General features: G+C 36.6%; 4 protein-coding genes across 7 annotated transcripts in view; 2 read left to right on the top strand and 2 right to left on the bottom strand.

Moving 5' to 3' along the window:
• Positions 1-208: 208 nt before the first annotated feature.
• Positions 209-8312, bottom strand: tmem120b (transmembrane protein 120B). The gene is made up of 12 exons (XM_077243536.1): positions 8175-8312; positions 7102-7220; positions 6895-7011; positions 6271-6330; positions 6094-6189; positions 5916-6005; positions 5385-5450; positions 5238-5299; positions 5056-5148; positions 4880-4944; positions 2974-3042; positions 209-1732 (listed from the first exon to the last, which is right to left on the bottom strand). The coding sequence occupies exons 1-12, from the start codon at positions 8235-8237 to the stop codon at positions 1619-1621; spliced, it is 1014 nt and encodes a 337-aa protein (XP_077099651.1). The 5' UTR covers positions 8238-8312; the 3' UTR covers positions 209-1618.
• Positions 8313-8417: 105 nt separating this feature from the next.
• morn3 (MORN repeat containing 3) lies at positions 8418-11276 on the top strand. Its single transcript, XM_077243501.1, has 6 exons — positions 8418-8542; positions 8685-8830; positions 9292-9449; positions 9527-9686; positions 10609-10793; positions 10976-11276. The coding sequence occupies exons 2-6, from the start codon at positions 8686-8688 to the stop codon at positions 11072-11074; spliced, it is 747 nt and encodes a 248-aa protein (XP_077099616.1). The 5' UTR covers positions 8418-8542; position 8685; the 3' UTR covers positions 11075-11276.
• Positions 11277-14824, bottom strand: orai1b (ORAI calcium release-activated calcium modulator 1b). The gene is made up of 2 exons (XM_077243502.1): positions 14577-14824; positions 11277-13357 (listed from the first exon to the last, which is right to left on the bottom strand). The coding sequence occupies exons 1-2, from the start codon at positions 14709-14711 to the stop codon at positions 12809-12811; spliced, it is 684 nt and encodes a 227-aa protein (XP_077099617.1). The 5' UTR covers positions 14712-14824; the 3' UTR covers positions 11277-12808.
• Positions 13249-23306, top strand: part of kdm2bb (lysine (K)-specific demethylase 2Bb) — a 28454-nt gene continuing 18396 nt past the window's right edge. For 3 of the 4 annotated variants that reach the window (XR_013207164.1, XM_077243495.1, XM_077243494.1), the window contains exons 1-6: positions 15683-16045; positions 16551-16695; positions 17632-17710; positions 17799-17845; positions 18854-19032; positions 20876-20982. Coding sequence is in view for 3 of the 4 variants with exons in the window: in XM_077243495.1 (XP_077099610.1) it covers positions 16013-16045; positions 16551-16695; positions 17632-17710; positions 17799-17845; positions 18854-19032; positions 20876-20982 (590 nt within the window). In the remaining variant the exon portion in view is untranslated. Of the gene's footprint in view, positions 13380-15682; positions 16046-16550; positions 16696-17631; positions 17711-17798; positions 17846-18853; positions 19033-20875; positions 20983-23306 lie in introns of those variants that run through there. The other variant, XM_077243496.1, reaches the window with a different exon arrangement.

The following is a 23306-nucleotide window of genomic DNA, read 5'->3' as shown; positions in this document are numbered from 1 at the left end:
GTGTTTAGTGTTACCTATCAGGTAATATGGGCAAATTATGTTGTTTAAAAGAATTCTTTTCATTGTGGTTTTCTAAATAAATTAATGAATAAAAAGTAGAAAAGAAAAAATAGCATCAAGGCCTAAATAGAGGTACATATGTCTCACTTGCGCCCTCTGGAGGTGAAGGTGTAAATAATAGTATTATTTTCACACGAGGCCACACAGATTGCATCAGATTGAATTTATTTGCTCTACAGTCAATATAAATCCAGCTTGATATCTAATCGGCCCTTTAAAAACCTTTTTCCTCCAGTCTGAAGGGTTATTTTAAGTTCAAGCAAAAAAAGTGCAGTTATTTTGTTCAACACAAGCATTGATGAAATGACATTGTGAATCGTGACAACTGTAGCATGATTTAAGGAGTGGTTAATTGTTCAATAAAGCATTTCCCAACATGAGAAATCCCTGTAATTACAGATTTTTGCTTCAGTTACAATTCACGCGTTCCTATGAAACTTGTAACACTTGTGTTCTAGGCTAAACTAGTAAATCAGGTGTGAACAGACAAAGGGGACCGTTCAGGCCAAAAAATCATACAGTAACCAAATGCAACTTCTATCAATACGTGCTTGTGTAATATAACGTAGGAAGAAAGTCTTGTCAGCAAACTCCCTGATGGTAAACAATGAAAGATGTTGGCATAAAAAAAAATATTTTTCTTTGACACAATCAGTAAAAGAAACACAGACACATATACCAGCTCATCCAGTTACAGCAGATGTAATCCTAACAACATTCATTCACATTAAGCAAGACATTGTTCAAAATTTTAACTGTTGTTTTGTCTTATATCGCAATTGCATGACTATGACTTTAAACACAACTACCAAACAGGTGGACATCATGAAACAAAAGAAAAAGGGATGCTTCTTTTTGATTTAAATATACTATGAAGTGTTACAGAAGGATTATTGCCATCGTTAATAAAGTAAATCCACGTTTTCGCAGTATCATGTTGCTTTAATTAAAAAATTTGGCCTTGCTCAATCACCATACTAACAAGCCACGACGTGCAAAACACACCTTTCTCTTCAAGTACCATCGCATCAATGCTTTCCCACAAATATGTAACATATGCTTAGGTTAAAATGTCTTGTAGGAGAACAAGTACTTTATTCACTATCCAGCTTTATTAAAAACCATAACAAATCCCGTTTAGATGGTGCAATGAACTGAGCATCTTCAGTTCTACAGCCTTCCTGCCGCGTTGCATAAAGTTGAAATGTGGCTTACTGTAAACATATCCATGCACAGGAACAAAACAAACGTGAATCAAAGTCTCCTCATGTACAGTGTCTGAAGGTTCTCAGTGGCTTCTAACCCAAACATTTCCCTCTAATTGCATAAATAAGAGCAAAAACAACATGGCAGACGATAGGGTAACGTAACACATAATCTTGAGTTTTCACTGCCGCTGTTGAAATAGTTTAAGGCAGACGTCAACATCTACCTTCAACCCTCTCCAAGCAGCTTGTGGGATGCGACTCCTATAGACGAAACAGTTTTGTGCGCTTTTGCAGTTCTTTGAGTTCCACACTGGCCTCGCTGCGTATGAAATCTTCAAGTTGGCTTCTCATTAGTTAGTTTTCACCTTTTCTGTGTTCTTCTTGACCTTCTGGCGGACCACTTTTAGAGTAGTGAGAAAATTTCCCAGGAACAGGATAAGAAACGTCAAGGCCAGCATGAACACCTGCAAGATAAAACATTTGAGCAAAAATCAATTTGCAATACTAATAGCCAAATTAATAAATAATGAATTAATCAATCAGTTATTTGATGTAAAGCTTTAAATGTTTGCATGATTTCTGTAAAACATAAAAGTGTACCAAATCCTGTGGAAAAACTTGCCTTGTGTGTAATGGGTAGCCAAGGTGTTTATAGTGGTACCTAGCATGTTGCTAAATGGCTGTTAGGTGGTTTCAAGGGCATTAAAGGAGATTGTTACTAAGCCCTATTACGCCCCTTCTTCACAAGATGAAATATAAGACCCCACAGATTATTTATTATAGCTTGTCAAATTTTGGTCCTATTTGGGTGTGAGCAAAACACACACTTTTTGTGTGTCCCTTTAAATGCAAGTGAGCTGCTGCTTCAACAGGAAGTTTTAACAGCTTCAACTGGAGCTTTAACAGCTTGTGTTTCGGATACTCCGCCAACAAAAATACTGGAGAATGTCACGCAGCCACAATGTCAGAAATTGTCAGTGGCGGTATTCGGACTTATATGTTCGGACCGGAGTCGGGCAACGATGGAGAGAGTCAGTTACAACTTTTAGAAATGCAACTGGACGATTCTAAATGGTTAGGTGATACATGTATGTAGTTGTTGTGGTGTTAAGTTGATTTAACTCATGGACTAGCATGTACCGTAAAATCTATCAGAAACAATTTTTGTGTATATTCAGGGTTGAAGTAACCCTCTTTTGTGAAGCAGTCCGGCGTAAAATGATTTGCGGGAAATATGTAACACTTTTCTTTCAAAAATGAAATTCAACCACAGGGAGACTATGGAGACTCTTATGTTCGTTGGCACATCCAATAACAGAACATTTGTAATGCTTTTGGTGCAGATATTGTAAATATTCAGCTGCTACAGCAAGGAAACTGAAATGGTGGACTGCTGCACCTATAATTTATGGGGATTGTAAAAAATGGAGTGGGTGGATTACAATTAAAGGCTGGTTGTTTACACACATCTGTTCAAACACCATATAAAAGTGAATTTTGCATAATAGGTCCCCTTTAAGCAGTCATTAATTGGCCCAATTTTAACAAGCCCACCTTTTACTTTAAATTTCTTAATAGATAATTTCTTAATTTTCTTAATAGTAAATAGCATACCTCGCCTCAATAAACAACATGATTTGAAGTATAACAGTGCAGAAGATTAACACTTGGGGTTTTGAGCAATAATAGTGTTGTATCTCTTTACCTGCCATTCCTTGCAGTCATCACGGGCAGACAGCTTAAAAAGGGACGCAGCATTGTACAGCTGCCAAAACTGACCAGAGGACAGAAAAGCAGCACAAATATCTTACATGCCGGTCTGTGAACTGAATCAATGTACACCAACGTTCAAAAGGTAAGGTCAGTTTTTGAAAGAAGCTCAGCAAGGCTGCATTCATTTGATCAAAAAAACTGTAATTTTGTTAAAGGGATAGTTCACCCAAAAATGAAAATTCTGTCAATATTTACTCAGCCTCATGTTGTTCCAACCCCGTAAGACCTTCGTTCATCTTCGGAACAAGAATTAAGATATTTTTGATGAAATCTGAGAGCTGGATCATTCCTCCATAGGCTTCTTAAGGGATTGAAACTTGCCGGCCTCGAAAAGTCATTAAAGACATCGTTAAAATAGTCCAAGTGACTACAGTGGCTCAATCTTAAGTTTATCAAGTGACGAGAATACTTTTTGTGCGCAAAAACAAACAAAAATAACGACTTTATTTCAGCTATTCATTTTCTTCTCTGTGGGCCTCTAGTCAGTTAACTTAGTATGATTGCGTAGGGTTACGTCACACGTAGGCTCACTATTGGCCGACGCTGGTCATGTGTGTGATGCGTGTGACATACAACAACAGAACTGGGGCTGGCAAGTTTCAATCCCTGAAGAAGCCTATGGAGGAGTGATCCAGCTCTCAGATTTCATCAAACATATCATAATTCGTGTTCCGAAGATGAACGAAGGTCTTACGGGGTTGGAACAACATGAGGGTGAGTAAATACTGACAGAATTTTCATTTTTGGGTGAACTATCCCTTTAAGTATTACTGCAAAATATTATTACCCCAGTCTTCAATGCCATATGCTCATTCAGAAATCATTCATATATGCTGATTTGCTGCCCAATAAAAATTCTTATTATTATCAATGTTGAAAACAGTTGTGTGGCTTAATATTTTAGTGGAATCCATGTTAGGATTCTTTGATAAATAGAACAGCATTTATTTGAAATAGAAATATTTTGAAATATTATAAATATCTTTACTGTCACTTTTGATCAAATGAATGCATCCTTGCTGAATAAATTAATTAATTTCTATCAAAAACCAAAAGATCTTACTGACCCCAAACTTTTCAATAGTAAAGATCTGTTCAATCGATCTGTTCAAAATCAGAACAGTTAAAGGAGAACTCCGGCGCAAAATGAACCTGGGGTGTAATAACACATTGGTACAGAGTCGACTGTTCTCTGGGATTTGTTTTCATGATAATCGAGTGTAAAGAGTTTTATCTCTAAAAACTGTTTAGCTTATAACGCTAGTATATGGGGCATATAATAAGTAAAAAGAGATCGCTAGTTAATACCACTAACAACGCTCAAAATAGCCCCAAACTTTGGAAAACAGTCTCGGCCAGTCGAACCACAAACGCCGTGCTAAGTGAGCTGAACTGTGAGATTCCAAGTCACAGTTCAGCTCGTAGCACGGCGTTCGTGGTTCGACTGGTCGAGACTCTTTTCCAAAGTTTGGGGCTATTTTGAGCGTTGTTAGTGGTATTAACTAGCGATATTTTACTTATTATATGCCCCATATACTAGCGTTATAAGCTAAACAGTTTTTAGAGATAAAACTCTATACACTCGATTATCATGAAAACAAATCCCAGAGAACAGTCGACTCGGTACCAATGTGTTATTACACCCCAGGTTCATTTTGCGCCGGAGTTCTCCTTTAAATGTTGTGAACTTCATATCTGTTACTGTCAAATGCAATAAAAACTTTCATGAACTACATACATAAACTTATTTTTAATGTGACTACAAAGTTGCATAAGAATCAACATCTTTAAAAGGAAAAGATGCAAACAAAAGGCAACACTTAAATGCTGTAACTCACATGGCCAAAGAATAGAAACGGAAGGAGGAACGTAAGCCCCCTCCACATCCATGACTGAAAGCCCTCTGTAAGAGAAACATGACAGGTCAGTTGAACACGCAACATATGCAGCATGAACTGATGACATCATACAGATCAACATTTCTCCCATGATTCAAATTTGTCACAACTCTTACCCACTGTCAGGTCTAGCTGGTTTCTTTCCCCCAGAGCCCGTAATCGATACAAGCAGCCGCTCTGATAATAATACTGTAGAAACTGCACACAACCTGCCAGAGAAACAACACCATCACTATAAAGCATAACAGCATACAACCTCACTGTAAGACAAACTGAGCAGCTAATAGATTATACACACTCTGATAGATGGAGAAAGCCAGGAACTGACTTCTGAACATCTGATACATTGGACCTTCTGGCCTTAAAAGAAGAGGGGAAATGAAATTTAAGTTGTGGATGGGGAAAAAAAGATTGAATTATATAATGTAAAGTCTAAAACACGTACCATGTCAACATAACACCTGATAAAAAGGTTGAGACGTAGTGATGCGACACCCACCAGCCTTTAATTCTACAAAGAAATAATAAATAAAAAAAACTTCAATCAAAATCTTCATAATACAACAAAAAACGACATAAACTAAGTAAATTAAATACATAGCCAAATAGATAAATAAATAAATAAACAAACAAAAGCAAATTAAATTAAATACCACAACCAAATAAATACATGAACTAAAATCTAAATAAATGAGTGCGATATATATGAGATTATTATTTACAACTAAATTAAATATAACAGCCAAATAAATAAATAAATAAATAAAACAAATAAATACTACAACCAACTGATTAAACAGACCAAAAAATATATACAATCAAATTTTTTATTTCAAGCTTTTTTTTGTGCCACCTTTTTCCTTCTTCTTTAGAGGTAAGAAGAAAGTATTAGGATGAGAGATTTGAACCTGCGTCTCCCACTGGGGAGTTGGCACTGGCCCTGAACAAATGCATTTTAAAGTGAACGTGAACTCACCGTGACCCATTGCTCATGAGGATGCTCTCTCTTATTGTCAATGTGCAATAATACCACACCAATAAAAAGTTGAAGATTTCATCTGTAACCCTGTGAAGGACACATCTGCATGTTAGACTCCAACAAAACCTTTTACTCCACAGAATAACATTAAAATTTTTCTGATCTCTCGACTTACCGGTAGTTGAAAAGGAAGAGGCATGTGACGGCACCAAACATTAGTATTATAGTCATATAAAGTTTGAACTTCTCATATTCATCTTTGTAAGCAAATCTATTTTGAAAAACACAAAATTAGAAATTTTGTTCTGGGAACTCTCTATGGGCTGAACGGACATGCTCACATCTGACTCACTTGGCCTGGTTGCTGAGGAGCGTAACATTCACATTTCCAAGGACCAAATTTAAGTACAATCTGAAAAGAGAAGAAAAAACGTTTTAAAAAGGCCATATTATGTCCTTTTACAAAAGTCTTGATGTTGTTTTTAGGGTCTACTAGAATAGGATTTCATTCTTGAACACATTATTTTTCACAGATTTTACATGTTTCAGCACCTCTTTTCCCAGTCTGTCAGTAACACTTTGTTTAGTTCCGGTTTCTATGAAGTCCCTCCTTCCAAAAAGCGCAGTATGCTCTGATTGGTTGGCAGGACCAGTGTGTTTGAGCGTGTTTTGGGAAATGTCACGCCCCTTACCATAAACATAAGTTTCAACACACTATTAATGCAACTCAACCAGGCCTTGCCCTGTTTTTTGCATTTGCCTTAGGTGGGAATTATTTAAATGAGGTGACATGTTCGTTCCCGGGAGAAAACTCAAGACTACATTCAAGGCGTTTGAGGGAGTAACTGATATAGAGAATAACTTCCTTTGGAGTGACTTCATACCATAACTGCTTTTAGAGATCAGAAAAGCCTCAAAAACCAAACCACATAACTGTGGTATTATAAATAACCCCGAATAAAGAACTAAAACTCACCCATTTTTCTTTGGCAAATAGGCCTCCATGTCGAAAAATACATTTTGCTTTTCTTTAATTTGGACCTGCAGGTCATTTATCACCTCCGATTCTTTTTCATTGCAGGTTTTCTTACACCTGTTTTCAACAAAAGAGGAAAAGGATCTGTTTTCATCATTGTGAATGTGTACTCATGATCTTTAGTAACATCTGAAACTCTGCTCATACTTGTGAAGACTTTGCTTGAGGTCTTTCAGGGCTTTTCTTTGTTTGCCAATGGCACTGCTGCATATCGCCTGCAGGTTCGTCAGCTCTTCCAGCTTCTGTCTGTACACTTTGTGCGTTTCCTAAAATACAAAACGCATTGAAAGTCAACATGGAATCAAAATGCTTTCCTAATACATGCATGGCCTTTCAATGGGCAAATGATATCCACTGGACGATCCATTCCAAGCATGAGGTATTTCAAACATTAGAAGGGCATTTTAAGCACGGGACAATTCTTTCCATCTCGATCTCCAAGTAACAGATGACAGCTGAGTGTAGATTAATAATGGCAATACCATAGTACTGAAAGACTACAGTATTCTAGTACCATGTTATTTACATGAGCACACACACACACACACACACACACACACACACACACACACACACACACACACACATTACTTATTTGTAAACAATAAACAAGATGAATTGAATGTTTACCATATTTCATGGTTCTTACATGGTACTCCAAGGTAATTCAAAGAATACCATGGTACTGCTGTGGTATATGTCCAAACTCCACAGTATTACCAATACCATGCCCTAAAACACTTTTTTGACAGGATTCAAACCCCTGCAGCTTCATGAACTTCATATCAATCTATGATTCAATGACTAGAACGTCATGATCCTGTAATCTGACCCTGGCTCTCAAGAATCGATCATTTTAAGGATCATTTTAACAGTTGAGCAACAACTCTTGGTTAACATCTCGCCTGGTTTAACCAGTTCAGTTCGTGAATCATTATCATATGTACTTTTGTAACACACCACATTTATTAAAATAATAGATCTGCTTATTATTTTATAATTTTAATATGTTATTAAGAGCACTAATGTAATGTACATGTACATGTTTAATACACATGTAACGTTATAGTCAGTAACAAAAGAAAATCAGTTCATCTGATGAGCTAAAGCCTGTTAGCCGCATCATAAACATCTAAAACAGGCACATTTGCTTCTTTAACACAATATTCATCTTTTGGCTATCTGAGAACACATATAAGACATATCCGTTCAGTCCAAACCTGCAATTGCTGATATTCTTGATCTATTTCTGTCCATTCACTTTGACATCTCTCCAGTGACATTGTACTCGTCGGCGCTGGCGCTGCTGTGCCGCCCACTGCCGCTAGTAGGCGCTCCTGCGATTTATATAAGCTCCGCTTCTTCACCCGTCCACCAATCACAGGCACGCATTATATTCCGAGGATGACACCGCCACCTAATGACTGGGAGCGCGAGCGAAAATAAATATTAGTCGAGCCTTGTTGCTAGGTTACCATACACGAATTACTTTGAGAGGTCTAGTCGAGATCGACCTGTTTGACAATTAAAGTTTAAATATAATTGTTTCTCTTACATGTGTGGTTGGTTTAAGTGAAGTTAGTCACAGGTAAGGTCTGATCAGATACCAATAGGCTACCTGGTACTTTATGATTACCATTTTCTTCTACTGTTACTAATATAACGTTAGTGGTGCCATGTTCTATATTTAAAAAAAAAAAATCTAATAGTAATATTCTTTTTATGTGCAGTATGCCTTTCTTGAAAAGACCACAGACTACAGAACCACTCGTAAAACGTTGGGACAGGAAGGCGCAAAAATGTGGACTGCACCATACTGTGTATTCAGTCAATGGAGATCAGTACACGGGCGACTGGATGGATAATAACAAACATGGTAATAATACTTAAAGGCATAGTCCCCCTCAAAATAAAATTCTGTCATCATTTACTCACCCTCAAGTATTAAATAATACCCTCAAGTAGTATGGAAAACAAAAACACTATGGAAGTAAATGGTGACCAGAAACTGTTTGGTTATCCATATTCTTTAAAATATCTTTTGTGTTCAGCAGAAGAACGATTTTCATACAGGTTTGGAACAACTTGAGGATGAGTAAATGATAATAGATTATTTTGTGGGGTAAACTATCCTTTTAAAGGATTGAATATTTAATGGCATGTTTTAAACATTGCAGGCCTTGAAGATCAGTAAGAAACCTTTCATGCTGGGAGTTTTAATGGACAAGCCTTCATTTAATTTACTTTGTTATTGAGATGTGTTCTGCAAATTACATTACGTGTTTCTAGGAAACATGCTGTCTTATCAAAGCTGAACAAAGCTTTTACTCTGATAAGGAAAAGGAACACAGGTTTGGAAGAAAACAGGAATGATCTATGATGGGGAGTGGATGTGTGGAAAGCGAGAAGGGTTTGGAACCCTGAGCAAGATTGACCCTGAAACGAAAGAGTATGTGAGGGTGTATGTCGGTTCCTGGCGAAATGACAAAAAGGAAGTGAGTATCAAACACTGTTTGCCATTATACGGCCCATATTTTCCGCGTATAAACTTTTTTTTGCCTTTCATTCAAAGGGTGCTGGGACATATTTCTACAGTCCGTCTGCTTTCTATGAGGGGCAGTGGAGTGAAGATCAGAGAAGTGGATGGGGACGGATGCAGTATGAGAACAGGGAGCTGTATGAGGGAGAGTGGCTGAAGGACAAACGTCATGGACAGGGTTTGCTTCTGCTAGGTACGGATTTAAACTCTTTGCAAATGAGCCAGCCTGGTGGATCTCACAAAAACATGCCCAGCTCACTCACTTTTGAGCCGAAATTAAAATAAATAAATAAATGAAAGTCAAAAATATTTTGCAGAAACAAAATGAAGCCTGTTATTAGGACCATTTACATTATAGCACTGTAATTCTGTATTTTTATGACAATTAAGTGCACATTCATTACATAGAATAATTAGAGTACAAATTTAAATCATCATTTAAATCAACCACAAACATTACTATAAATATATATATATACATATATAAAACGTATATTTTATACCATATCATAAAATTTAATATATATATATATATATATATATATATATATATATATATATATTAGTGCTGTTAAATCGATTAATTGCATCTAACAAAGGTTTGTGTAATATAAATAAATACAATAAATATATACAATGTATCTTTTATATCATAAATAATAAATGGAAATATTTTATTTAACATTACATTTTATTTAAATAAGTGTATTATATATAAATGATAATAAAATATTTATATATATATATATACATATATTAGTGCTGTCAAATCGAGTAATCGTGATTAATCGCATCTAACATAAAAGTTTGTGTATATATAAATACATATAAATGCATGTGTTTGTGCATATATACATATATATTTACACACTTTCAGATGCGATTAATCGATATGAGAGCACTAATGTGTATATATATATACGTATATATAAAATGCATCTTTTTTGCATGATAGTGATGAGAATTAGAATAATCTTAATTAAAATAATGATGTAATGCAAATTATCTTAATGGACCTAAAAATAAGACTTGATTTTCTTGCAAAATTTAACTAAATTAGTTTTAACAGTGAATATCAAACCAGACATTTTTTACTTTTTTTTTTTGTTGTAAAGCTAATGGAAACCGCTTTGTGGGCACCTGGAGCGATGGACAGAAAAATGGACAAGGCAAGTTCTTCTACCTGGACAGAGGTCAGTTGTACGAAGGCTTTTGGGTCGACGGTGTTGCGAAGTGTGGAACCATGTCTGATTTGGGGAGAGAAGCAGCAGTTAGGCCGACAGTGTATCCAATTCCCAAGGTGAATGATTAACGCTGATGTTTGCTAATTTGCATAATTTCCATTTTAACAGTAATGCATGAGGCACACATACAAGCTTTCAGTCATAGGTTGTGACCACTGTAACAGCAAACAGCTCAAAATGTTTTTCTATTTACATGGTTTGATACCTAGTGCACATTCTGATTCTTTTATGTCCAAAGGTTTGCCTACAGGATTCACAGACTGTACTGATGGAGGCACAAGCATATTTCACTGAGGACAAGGAGAAATCAACAGATTACAAGTCATATGGTTGCTAGGCAATATGTACCTTGACAATATCTCATCTCAAGAAAGGCAGACTTGGATAAGGAAAGCAGAGAAGTATTTTTTATCAACTTCTCAGTCATAAAAAAAAAAAGCTGTTGGTACATAATACAAGTAGCATTGGGGAAATGTTCTTGATGTTCATTTTGGCAAGACATCCTCGTCATACATGATATAATAAGCACAAAAAAGGTGTTTGGTTGAAATTTATTTGGTTAAGTCTTTAATCAGAATGTATAAAAAATGTGGATTTTCAAATTCCAGCAAATACCAGTGTGCACTAATAAAAAGTGCTTCTGAACCAAACTTTACCCAGGCTGTTTCAACAAAATGAATTTTATTTTACACACTTTAGAAAAAAAAAGAATCATTGTACTTCAATTTGGCAATACTGTACATGTGATTAAATGTCGACATGTGCCACTTTGATCATTTTAGTTAATGCTGCTGATGCAAATACATGCTTAAATGGTCCTCTTCTTAGTGAACACTTTGTCTAAATTAAGTTTGCTAGCATATGCGTACAATCCTTCAAGTTCCTCAGCCATGACGGCTCTAAGTACTGGCGTCCAAACCTCAGAATGAACAGAGGCCCCTTTAATGGGAAAATGTTTCAAATGGTACCAAAAAAGGTCAGACAAACATGTTGATAAAGTGTCTTTCTTTGTACTAAAGATGTGCTGATGCAGGGCGCTTTTTTAAAGAAAACAATGAAGCATGAATAAGACTATGTTTTTTGGGGATTTGATTCAGCTGTTCAACAGCAAAGCCCTGATTCAGAAAGCATCACAATTATTTGGTCAAGTGAACATGATAGTGTCCCTGTAAGAATGTAGCTTGCCTTGTGTGAAAATAAAAACCAATCAACAATTTGGCACAGCTGCCATACTGAAATAAAGGATTTTCCCTGCGGTGAATTAAGAAGAGGAAAAAATTAAAGTGCCCATATTATGCATTTTAGAATATTACCATTCATGGAGTGTGTAAAATGGCTGTTTGTGAATGTAAAAGGTCAGAAAAGTTTCAAAGGTCAAAATGCATGATAAATGGAGTTATTGTCCCCCAAAAGAAAGAACCGGTTTTGAACTGCCTGAAATAAGTCGCTCGTAATTTCAGTCTAATTTTCTGCACAAACATATGTAGTTTTGTAACACAATCTCATAATACCAGCCTATGGTCTTCATTGGCTGCCAGTGAACAACATCTACTTTGATTCACCCTCAAACATTGTAGTTGTAGCTGACCAATCAGAGCAGAGTAGACCAATCACAACAGACTGGTCCATTAAACTAATCAAAGCAGAGTAAACCAATCACAATAGACTGGGCCATCTGACCAATCAAAACAGAGCAGGCTCTTGGAAAGGAGGGGTTTAAAGAGACCAAATCCTTTACCAAACCATTTCAGACACTGTGAGAAAAGAGCTGATACTGAAATGTATATACATTTTTTTACCTTGGCATGTAAAAGGAGACATCCTAAACAAAATTAGGAATCTTTAAAATAGCATAATAGGTGCACTTTAAAACAAAATATCCATAAAACATGCAGTGCATGCTTTCAGTTACCAGAGTCTGATATCATTAAATCTAGCAGAAACAGTGTACAAAACTGGACGCTTCAGTGTCCACATGCAACAAAGATCAATACCATGTTCGAAAACACGATGTGTTGCAATACTTGACGAACTTAAAACATTAAAAGAAGCTCTTTCCCCAAACTCAAATCTAGGGGTAAAGGGAACTGGGAGACTGTAAGGTCGACGCCTCCCCTCTATGGTCCAGTTCGTTCTGTAAGTCCTCCAACTCTTCTAACTCTTGAAACTGCCTGTCGGTCTTGTGGCTGACCAGCGAGCGGTAGAAATGCACAGCGAAGACGATAAAAATAAAGCCGAAAGGCACCATGATGGAGGTAGACGTGATCGCAGCGGCCACCCCGGCGGATATAGTACCGTTTTTCTGGTCCTTCGGCTTAATGGGTAAAAACTTGACCCAGCACAGCAGGACCACCTCGGCCAGGAAGAGCAACGTTCCAATGACTGTGGAAAAAGCCCAGGCCAGCTCGATGTGGCGATGCATTCTCTCATGAGGAGACTCCTTCACCGAGTTGAGGTTGTGCACGTTGCTGACCGCCTCGATGTTCGGCAGGATACAGGTGCTCACCATGAGGGCGAACAGGTGGACGGCCACCAACACAGTGGTGCAGGCGCTGAAAGCGATGAGCAGTCCTGGTGGATAGTCGTGATTGCTGTCAAGCTGTACTTCCACCATGGCCACCTGTTGAACGAAAGGAAAACAGGTAAAACACTCATTTGTCAACATTATGTATTACCTAACATGAACTAACAATAAGCAAAACATTTGCTACAGTATTTTTTTAATGTCAGTTAAATAAAAATAAAGTCATTTATAGTTTGTTCATGTTAGTTCACAGTGCATTAATGTTAACAGATACAACTTTGATTTTAATAATGCATTAGTAATCTATAAATTAACTAACTAAGATGAATAAATGCTGTAGAAATGCAGTCCATTATTAGTTCATGTTAACCAATGTTAATGAAACCTTCTTGTAAAGTGTCACCCAATTTTTTTTTAAATCTCAGTTATATAAGAAATCTAGCATTAACGAATTGCGGATGGGTTTAAACTGATTTCCTAAAGCATAAATTGAATTTTCAATACCATTAATGACAGAAAATCTTACTGTACTCACAAAATAATCATTTTTATGGATGTATGTATATAATATATAATAGCGAGAATTATATAATTACACATATTTAAGGAATGGAATTAAATATAATTATAAATTATATTTATAATTATTTACATTTATTTTTTATACATATATATTATTAAAGAAATCTTTAAAATGTTACTTTCTTCTCAGGATATAGTAGTAATATTTTTTAATCCATCTGGGAAATAAGAGATGAATGTAAAGTTCTAATAGATAAACTGCTATAATGCATGTATATATATGCTATAATTATATAATTATTTTTAAAAAACCTGACAAATTACACAAAAAAGAGTATTTAGGTGGTAAGAAGATTCTAATGATGATCCATGCTCATTTAAAGTTGGACATGTTTAAGTAAACTATAAAATTTCTCAAGAACCGGGTTGGCACTGCAGTGGAAGACCTCAGAAGTTTTAATTTTTTTTTTTTTGCGCTGCATCCGGGTATTATCCGGTGTTATGCTTTTCGTGATGCTCTTTATAAACAACTTCATAAGTGAAAACTGCAGCCGTGCATACACGTGACGTAAGTTACAGTATCTAGCTGAGCATTAGCACAAGCTAAACAACTGTGGCTGACAGTTTGTGATTGCAGATGCACCAAAGACTCGAGTCATGCGCCATTGAAACAAAAATCTTCCGCTTCAACTTACACAACATTATTAAACACGCGCTTTTCTCTTTAACAACTCGGTGTTTAAACTGAACACTAGCAGCACTAAATAAACAGCAGGCACCAAAAGCAACTCACCATAGCGAAACCGGATAAAAGAGCAGACGTGCGACTGGACGCTTTGAGTTTGGCTCTGCTCAGATAAAGCTTTCTCCAGGACAGAGCCTGCAAAGAGTGCTCGCTCCGACTCATGTTCATCTGTGGGGAGATCATGAGAGACTATCAGAGAGATTCAGCTGAACCGGAGCATTGCGCGTGCGACCGACCGTCAGCTGGCTCGTTCAAGTAAAACTGGATGCATCGTGAAGACATTACCCACAAGCCTCAGCGACAACGCGGATACTTCATTAGAATCCATTAAACTGACCGATAGACATATCCACAAAATAAAAATAAAATCTATTCTAGCGGAATTTCTATTAGTCTACCGGTGTCTGAACATATCAGACTGGATTTTGTGGGTGAAAATCTCGAATTTAAGATTTTGTTAACAAAGTAATAATAACTATAATATTTATTATAATTTATATTGTTGTTCTAGTTATCATTGTAAAAAATTGTAAATGAATCATTCTAAAAAATAATGTAATTTGTATCCCTCTTATTCGTATAAAATAACTATTAATTGCTATAACGCCTAAATTTTCTGAACACATCAGCAACAACTTTGTTTTTGTTTTGTTTATTATTTGTCAGGAGGATGCATTTATTTGGCCTGTTTCACCTTGCTATATTAACAAATATGCACATCTTGATCAAAAAAATTATACAAATATATTTTTTAATTTTAGTTAGCATTATGCTTAATTAAAAGAACTCATTAAAAAAACTTTGTTTTCCCCAAATTATGTCAACTCTGTCATCAGTCATCATTAACTTTTTAGTTAATTGTGTTATCATATAAACATAATTTGGGAGAGATATATATAGTCCAGTTAACATAATGCATTATAAAAAAAGTTGCCCCCCAAACTATATACTCTGTTAAACCCTTTTTGATTTTATATAACGAATAATATGACTGTTATATAATGACCAAAATATTTCTGATTTAAAGATGATCAATAAAGGGGCAAACGGTAGTTTAAACATTTTCAGTAATTATTGCACTGGTAGAGTGTTTGTAGTCTTGATGAAGCATATGCACGAGCTTAGCAGCTGCAGCGCGTGCGTGCGTGCACCGTGCAGGAGCGCGCGTGCCAAACAGAAGAAAGAAAGATGAATTCTGACTCCCTCATAAAAAAAACTATTTCTACATGATTTTAAATAAATAAAAATACTATTCTGATAAGTACTCAGAAAAAAATCGGATATTGTTTTGACCCCTCATAAACGCATCCGCGTGACGTTTCTGCAATGTTTTGATTCTGTTGACCGTGACGTCACGGTGCACTACACAAAAATGGTTCCTACTTTAGTTTTCTATACAAGCAATCAAAGTGCGCACAACTTTACGCGTTAAATATGGCCCAGATAAAGCGCTGAGGGAATCAAGAAGGACGAAAGGCTCGAACATGGAGGCGTGTGCGGAATCCGGACGCAAACTGGTGTGTAGTTGAAGCTGTCCTCTCGAAGACTCGTATTAAATGGGGAATTTCAGTCTCACATCGATATGCATTGTTTAGTGGCCTGAGTTGGGGTGAATCACTGCAATTCGATACTCTAGAGCGACATACGCCACATTAATGGGCGAAACGCAATAACGTTGTAATGGTTAACAGGAAAGGACACATGTTTCGTAAAATTACAAAGAGAGCAAGATGCTCCATATAACGTTAGAGACGCTCGTGCGAGACGGGACACATTGTTGCCCTGCAAACCTCGTGTCTAATGATCATCGGAAGTTTAACTCGTTCGCGCTGCTTTGACATGTAGGCTATTAATTATATAATAGCTGTAACTAAGATGGTCGAAGATTAAGGCCTGGATGTTAATCATGGAATTTGACATGCGTGAGAATGATATAACATCCCAGCGCATCGTGATATCTCATATCCGATCACAGAATGAGACAGGTTATCTTCATCTTCATCATATGTTCATTTCGTCCAGCGCTCCATCTCCAGAAGGATGTACGATGAGAACGAGGACTTGTCAGATGTGGAGGAAATCACAAACATCAGGGGCTTCAGCTTGGAGGACAAACTTGAGAGCAATTTATACAACAGTGAACTTGTTCAGTATATGGAGGGAAAAGGTACTTTTTTGAGTATATTGCTGCTTATTGTTGCACGTGATATTTATTGTAATCTTAAATATTGGGTTTTTGATTCTTCTGTTGGCACCTGCACCTGGCTGCGAATGTAAATTGTAGCTACTTCTAGTTGTGCTCATAAGTTTACTTGCCGAAGATGGTCTGCTTCTCCTTGCCACATTAACAAATATGCACATAAAAAAAAATGATTGTAAATTTTTTTATATATATATATATATATATAATTAAATTTGCTGCCAGGTGCAGGTGCCAACAAAAGATTTAAAAACCCAATATTTAAAATTATAATATACTATTTTTTAAATATATTTGTATTTCAGTTAAAATTAAGCAATTTAATATATATATAGTTTTAAAAATAATTAGATTATTGATATAATAATAATAATAATAATTCTTATCTATTACTTTAAATAGTTAATGATTGACAGTCCACATTTAAACAATAATGCTATTAATAATAATTACAACAAAACTAATTATTATTGTTATTTATTAAATAGTTACGGGTGACAGAGTAGACATTAAAAAAAACTTAAAGATGCATGATATTAAGAACCAAGCAAATGTCAACTTTTGAACAGGATAATTTGTTTAATTTATGTTTTTATTTTTGTCTTGTGGAATATATGCAAATATCTGTTACGTATACATATATTGTTTAACATTATTTGGCCACTACGTAATTCCCAATCTGCCATTTGAGTTGTTACATAGTTTTGACGACTTTAGTATTGTTTTAAAATGTGGTAAATAGCCATAATAAAAAATGAGTAGATGTGTCCCAAGTCTTGATAGCTTGTGTAGCCTGTATAATTCCTTTATTTATAAGTAATATTTTTGTAATTTATTCGTGCACTCCATATTATTACTGTCACTGTTTTATTAATTAAAATATTCCATTTTATGCCATCCTAGATTTTACCTATGAATATGTTCAAAGAGAGGCACTCCGAACCCCGCTCTTATTTAAAGCCAAAGATGGACTGGGAATTAGGTAAGCGAAAGTGAAAGTGGTTGCTTTGACATGGATCTATACCTTTTACATTTCAAATCGCTTATCTGGATTGTTCAATCTACTATAGAATGCCAGATCCTGAATTTACTGTAAGTGAAATCAAGGGGTTGGTTGGTAAGTACACTATTACATTACCTTTGTCTTTTATTTTCTTCACATTCTCATCTAAACAGTTACAGTTGTTGGATTTAATGGTGACTGTACTCAGTTGATGCGCTTTATTTAAAGGGATAGCTCACCCAAAAATCATTAATTACTCACCCTCATGTTTTTCCAAACCCGTAAGACTTTTGTTCATCTTCAGAACACAAATTAAGAGCTTTTTGATGAAATCTGACAGCTTTCTGTCCCTCCATTGACAGCTACACAACTGACACTTTGACGCTTCAAAAAGTTCATAAAGAAATCATAAAACTAATCCATTTTAATTTAGCGGTTTAGTCCAAAATTTCTGAAGAGACTCGATCACTTTATATGATGAACATATTGAATTTAGACTTTTATTCACATATAAACATTGCCAGTTCACACATCAGTTGTGGTAAACGGAAGCTCAACCATGTTCACTTGACGTGTGAGAAATGTCAAAGTGTTAGTTGCTCATGGAGGATTTTAACAAAAAGATCTTTGTTTGTGTGCCGAAGATTAACAAAAGTCTTACGGGTTTGGAACGACATGAGGGTGAGTAATTTATGACTCTTTTATATAATTTATACTAATTTAATTATTGGGTGAACTATCCCTTTAATATTTAGCTTACATCAACAGTGTCTGGGACTTTCATTGTGATTTCTTATTAAGGTTTTATATTTTCAGTGTCTAATCAGACCTTGCATAACGCATGAACAGGACAATATTACACATGGATTTATGATAACAACCTTGTGATTCTTTTTCTGTTACGTCCTCTGGTGGTGATACTATGCAACTGCAACTCAATATAGTCCATGGCATGTGTACCTGGGTCGATAAAAGAACTAAACTTTCCTTTCATTCTGATTTGATATCAGGTTCATTATTCTGTTACCAGTATAATTCATCTCACTTTACCATGAAATAAACTTATTTACCTTAAAGATTTATTAGAAAGAAGTTTTTTTTAAACTCTGCATGGACTTTCAGGCAGCAGACGGAATGTTGATGTGATGGACGTGAGTACGCAGAAGGGCTCTGAGATGAGCATGGCGCAGTTCGTCCGCTACTATGAGACGCCCGAGGATGAGCGCGACAAGCTGTTCAACGTCATCAGCCTGGAGTTCAGTCACACCAAACTGGAGAATTTGATCAAGAGACCTACGGTGGTAAGGAGTCAGTTAGTTACAAACTAAACTGAGTTGTCTTTCGCATTGATGAGTCACTTTTCAACATGACAATTCCTTTTTTTTTTTTAAATGGAATATTGCAGTTTATTAAAAATTATCCGTACACATTAATTCATGTGCCCTCTTAATGTTTAATCAAAATAATCTCCCCTCCCTCTTGCAACAACATCTCTTCTCTGATGATGTGTTTACTGCCGTGAGGGCGGGGCAACCTGTCACTCACATGAGATTCACCAATAGCAAACCACAACCATCCAATGATACAATCAAGTTTCTGATGGACGAAATCAAGTCCTGCCCTGCATTATTTCTTGTTCGAGAAGCCGTTCCGCTCAGACATATGTGGCAATAGGGAAGAAAAGACTATTTACAATACAATCTATTTACAGAACAAGCACAACTTACAGGTCCAACCCCCTTGCTCTCTGCTGCGCTACAGCCCTCCCTCCACAGCTCCTCCCCCACAGCTCCTCCCTCCACAGCTCCTCCCTCCACAGCTCCTCCCTCCACAGCTCCTCCCTCCACAGCTCCTCCCTCCACAGCTCCTCCCTCCACAGCTCCTCCCTCACAGCTCCTCCCTCCACAGCTCCTCCCTCCACAGCTCCTCCCTCCACAGCGGAGCCAGCCGTGAATGCGCAGGCTAGTAAGCAGGACCACCGATGACGGCGGATTATAAACAGTTATGGAACATTCACTAATAGGGACGAAACATCAACAATATGCTTTACATTGACTATGGCCTGCCCATACTTTGACTACAAACTTGGTCCTCAAATCATTATGCATTTTGCAATACATGTAACTTTATAACGTTGCACTCTTTCTATAAGTTATAAATAGCTAGTAAGATAACGTTAAAAGATTAGTTCACTTTAAAAAAAACTTTTGCTGATAATTTACTCACCCCCATGTCATCCAAGATGTCCATGTCTTTCTTTCTTCAGTCGAAAAGAAATGAAGGTTTTTGATGAAAACATTCCAGGCTTTTTCTCCATATAATGGACTTCAATAGGACACAAACGTATCAAGGACCAAAGGACCAGCTGTTTCAGTGCAGCTTCAAAGGGCTTTAAACGATACCAGACGATGAATAAGGGTCTTATCTAGCGAAACGATCAGTCATTTCAAAAATAAATAAAACACTTTAAGTTTTATAAGCACAAATGCTCGTCTTGCTCTGTTCTGTGATGCACGTTCGTGACTCTCCTGTTCAAACTGGTTCATCAAAATGAACAAATCTTTTTTCGAGTCATTTCGTTCGTTGAATGAACGAAATGACTCCGAAAAAGACTCGTTCAAAATGAACAAATCTTTTTTCGAGTCATTTCGTTCGTTGAATGAACATAATGACTCGAAAAAAGATTCGTTCATTTGGATGAACGAGTTCGAACAGGAGAGTCACGAACGACGGTACGCGCTCGCGCTGTGCAAGAGAGGGGTGATCACGAGCGTGATTGACACTGCTAAGACATTCCTCCTGGCTCTGATTGGTTGTTTCTGACCGGGAGCGGTGTATTTCTGCAAATGGCAATAGGACCACAGGGAGGAGCCAGAGGAGCTTGATTTTTTCACAGATTATCTGTCTCATATTCTACTGTCAGGACATAATGACAGTTTTAACAAATATTTGTTTACAAAAGTTACCTATTGGAGCTTTAAATCAAGTAATACATATTTTTTTCTGTTATCTCTCTTTTAAAAGTTACAGATGAGTCTTAATACCATGTTCATCCAAGGGCTGATGGGAGGTTTCTGTTCAGATATAGGCTTCGCATCACTTCAATTTCATCAAAGGGAGAATTTTATTTCTGTTTTTCTTCAGGTGGATCTGGTGGACTGGGTGGACAATATGTGGCCGCTGCATCTTAAGCAGAAACAAACTGAAGCCACAAACGTCATGTCTGAGATGAAATATCCCAAAGTTCAGAGGTAACATTTAATGTTTATTTTTGGAAAAACAAATAACAATTAAAGCCATTGCTTTGCCTGTGATTTCTCAGGACACACTCTGAAAAAGTACAGACAGGTTAGGCTTTGTAAATGGCAGCAAAGTATTGTGTCTGTTAGTCAATGTCAGTTTGGAGAGAGGAACGTGTTTGGGGAAACTTGTTTGGAAATAATCATTATTGGGTAACACTTTATTGGGTAACACTTTATTTGAATGTGTCCCTGTTTTTTTCATACATTTAATTACTGAGTAATATTAATTAACAACATGAACTTACTATTGGGTTAGGGTAGAATTTGGTTTGGGGTTAGTTGCATGTAATTATGCAAATATTTATAGTTATTACTATAGTAAAAACATGTATGAAGGGCACATTAAAATAAAGTGTTACCCATTATTGTTCCAATTTTATTTGGTGCTTCAGTGAAGGGCTGTCAATTAAAAATCAAATTTCGAAAATTCGTCGAATTTAAAAATAAAATCCACATTAGAATGCAAAAACTGTGATTTTTAGGTGTGCTTCAGGCAGCTTTATCAGTGGCGCACGAGATTCGAATGATGTTGTTGGGTTGCATTTTTTTTAATAGTACGTGCACTTATAGTGTACTTACCTAAGAAAGTACTGGGTAATATAAGGTAACTACATGGGGTAGGTTTAGGTGTAGGTTCAGGGTTAGTACATAGTTATTACCCAGTTATTGTAATTACTATAATATTATGTATCCAGTTGAACCCACTTGATGTGGCGCTGCTGAGTTGTTCATTCAAAACAATGCAGAAAAGTTCAATGCAGGGAAGAAGATCTTGCTTACGTCAAACCTGCAACCAAGTAGTTCACACAAACACATTTTTGAGCTGCTTTTCCATGTAAACATGCACTTGACACACGGACATCTTTGACCGTTGCGCTCGTGTCTCGCACGAGAGGTTTAAAAAGCAATGTTAAATTAAAAGAAGTTCGACTTTTTAAAAAAACATGTCATAAGACTTTGTGTTTTTTTCCCTTTCCATTGCATTTGCATCTCATGTTTTTAAACGCAAAAAGTACTCGGATCTTTGGCTCTTTGTATTAAACTATGCATAATGCAGGATGTAGTTTTGTTCATAATTGTTTATGCAATTTATGAAATTGCATTTGATTTATAAACGTTAGTTTTAACGTTATGCACTTTTTTTGTACAGACAGTCATGTTATTTCATTGCTTTATAATAAACAATTTAATGCGGTGCATTAATATTTTGCTCATTGCGTACTCTTGTGGCATCAGGAGACAAACCAAAAGCTTCTCCCGCTAACTGAAATCATACCTTTTAAATTCAAATATTAGTCATATTTCAGTATGAAATTCGAAATTGAGTTTTGCAGCCATTTTGACAGCCCTATTTCAGTGTCCACTTAGTTGAATTACATGTTCGTAATTTGACAAGGTTTTTTACCTTTCACTTCAGGAAGTGTTTTGGCTTTTCAACACTGACTCAACCAGCTTTGACTGTCAAAATTGAGCTGTCTAAAAACTGTTCTCTTGACATCCTGGATTAGTCCAAGATGAGGTCTGCTCATTTCCCACAGTCCCTTGGTTTGCTCCTCGGCGCATGCTGCGCATTTCTTCCGCCTGCAGCTGGCCGTGACTGCATCAGGTTGCTAGGCAACACACTTCCGATGCAGAGAAGAGGCGGATCTTCACAGGCTGCTGCAGTATCCCAATGAATCCTCCTCAGCCAATCGGAATATGGCATAGGAGTATTTCCTGCACAGGAAAGCCCACTCTCTTTCTCTCTTTTCTCACTTTCCCTTTGACTCCCTCCTCTCTGTATTCATGGAGCTCTTTATAAAGGAAGAATTCAACGCTAAAAGTCAGTTCAGTTCTCTTCTTTTGGGTTACATGGGCAGATGTCAGAACAGTGAAGTGTCTCAAATGGGGATGCAAATCTATTGGGTATGTCTTTTATTTCACTGAAAACTATGGAATGAGAATGCAAATAATTCTTTAGAGGTCCCATTAGGATTTTTAGTTCTAGTACAGTTTGGTGTACACTTTCTTTGCTTGTTTTATGAAAGTGTGAGCATTCATTGGAGGTCATTCTGCTCATGTGGTCTGGTGAAATAAATGTTTGTGAGGGTTGCATGTGTGATCTGAAATGTTATAAGCTCACTAAGCATGTTTGTGCACATCAAGGTTATAGTTTTGTTTTGGCTGCTTCGGTGCGTCATCCCCCTCGCTGACTTCTCTGTGGGATGAATGACACGGGCTGCAGCGGTTTAAAATACTAAATACACAGTTTGACATATCTGTGTTCATATAAC

This window comes from Siphateles boraxobius, unplaced genomic scaffold, assembly GCF_051911475.1.
Source record: "Siphateles boraxobius isolate OS27281-9 unplaced genomic scaffold, OSU_SipBor_1 25, whole genome shotgun sequence".
NCBI lineage: Eukaryota > Metazoa > Chordata > Actinopteri > Cypriniformes > Leuciscidae > Siphateles > Siphateles boraxobius.
Note: the sequence above shows the minus strand (reverse complement) of the source record. Positions and strands in the feature narration are given on the sequence as shown.

Excerpts from the sequence above, each read along its gene's own strand:
- tmem120b (XM_077243536.1), bottom strand. The coding sequence starts at position 8,237 with ATGTCACTGGAGAGATGTCAAAGTGAATGGACAGAAATAGATCAAGAA. Across the intron at positions 7,012-7,101 it reads CTCAAGCAAAGTCTTCACAA|GTGTAAGAAAACCTGCAATG; the intron begins GTATGAGCAGAG and ends TGTTGAAAACAG. Across the intron at positions 5,300-5,384 it reads TCAGGTGTTATGTTGACATG|GCCAGAAGGTCCAATGTATC; the intron begins GTACGTGTTTTA and ends TCTTCTTTTAAG.
- orai1b (XM_077243502.1), bottom strand. The coding sequence starts at position 14,711 with ATGATCTCCCCACAGATGAACATGAGTCGGAGCGAGCACTCTTTGCAG. Across the intron at positions 13,358-14,576 it reads TTTTATCCGGTTTCGCTATG|GTGGCCATGGTGGAAGTACA; the intron begins GTGAGTTGCTTT and ends TTCGTTCAACAG.
- morn3 (XM_077243501.1), top strand. The coding sequence starts at position 8,686 with ATGCCTTTCTTGAAAAGACCACAGACTACAGAACCACTCGTAAAACGT. Across the intron at positions 9,687-10,608 it reads ACAGGGTTTGCTTCTGCTAG|CTAATGGAAACCGCTTTGTG; the intron begins GTACGGATTTAA and ends TTTGTTGTAAAG. Across the intron at positions 10,794-10,975 it reads CAGTGTATCCAATTCCCAAG|GTTTGCCTACAGGATTCACA; the intron begins GTGAATGATTAA and ends TTATGTCCAAAG.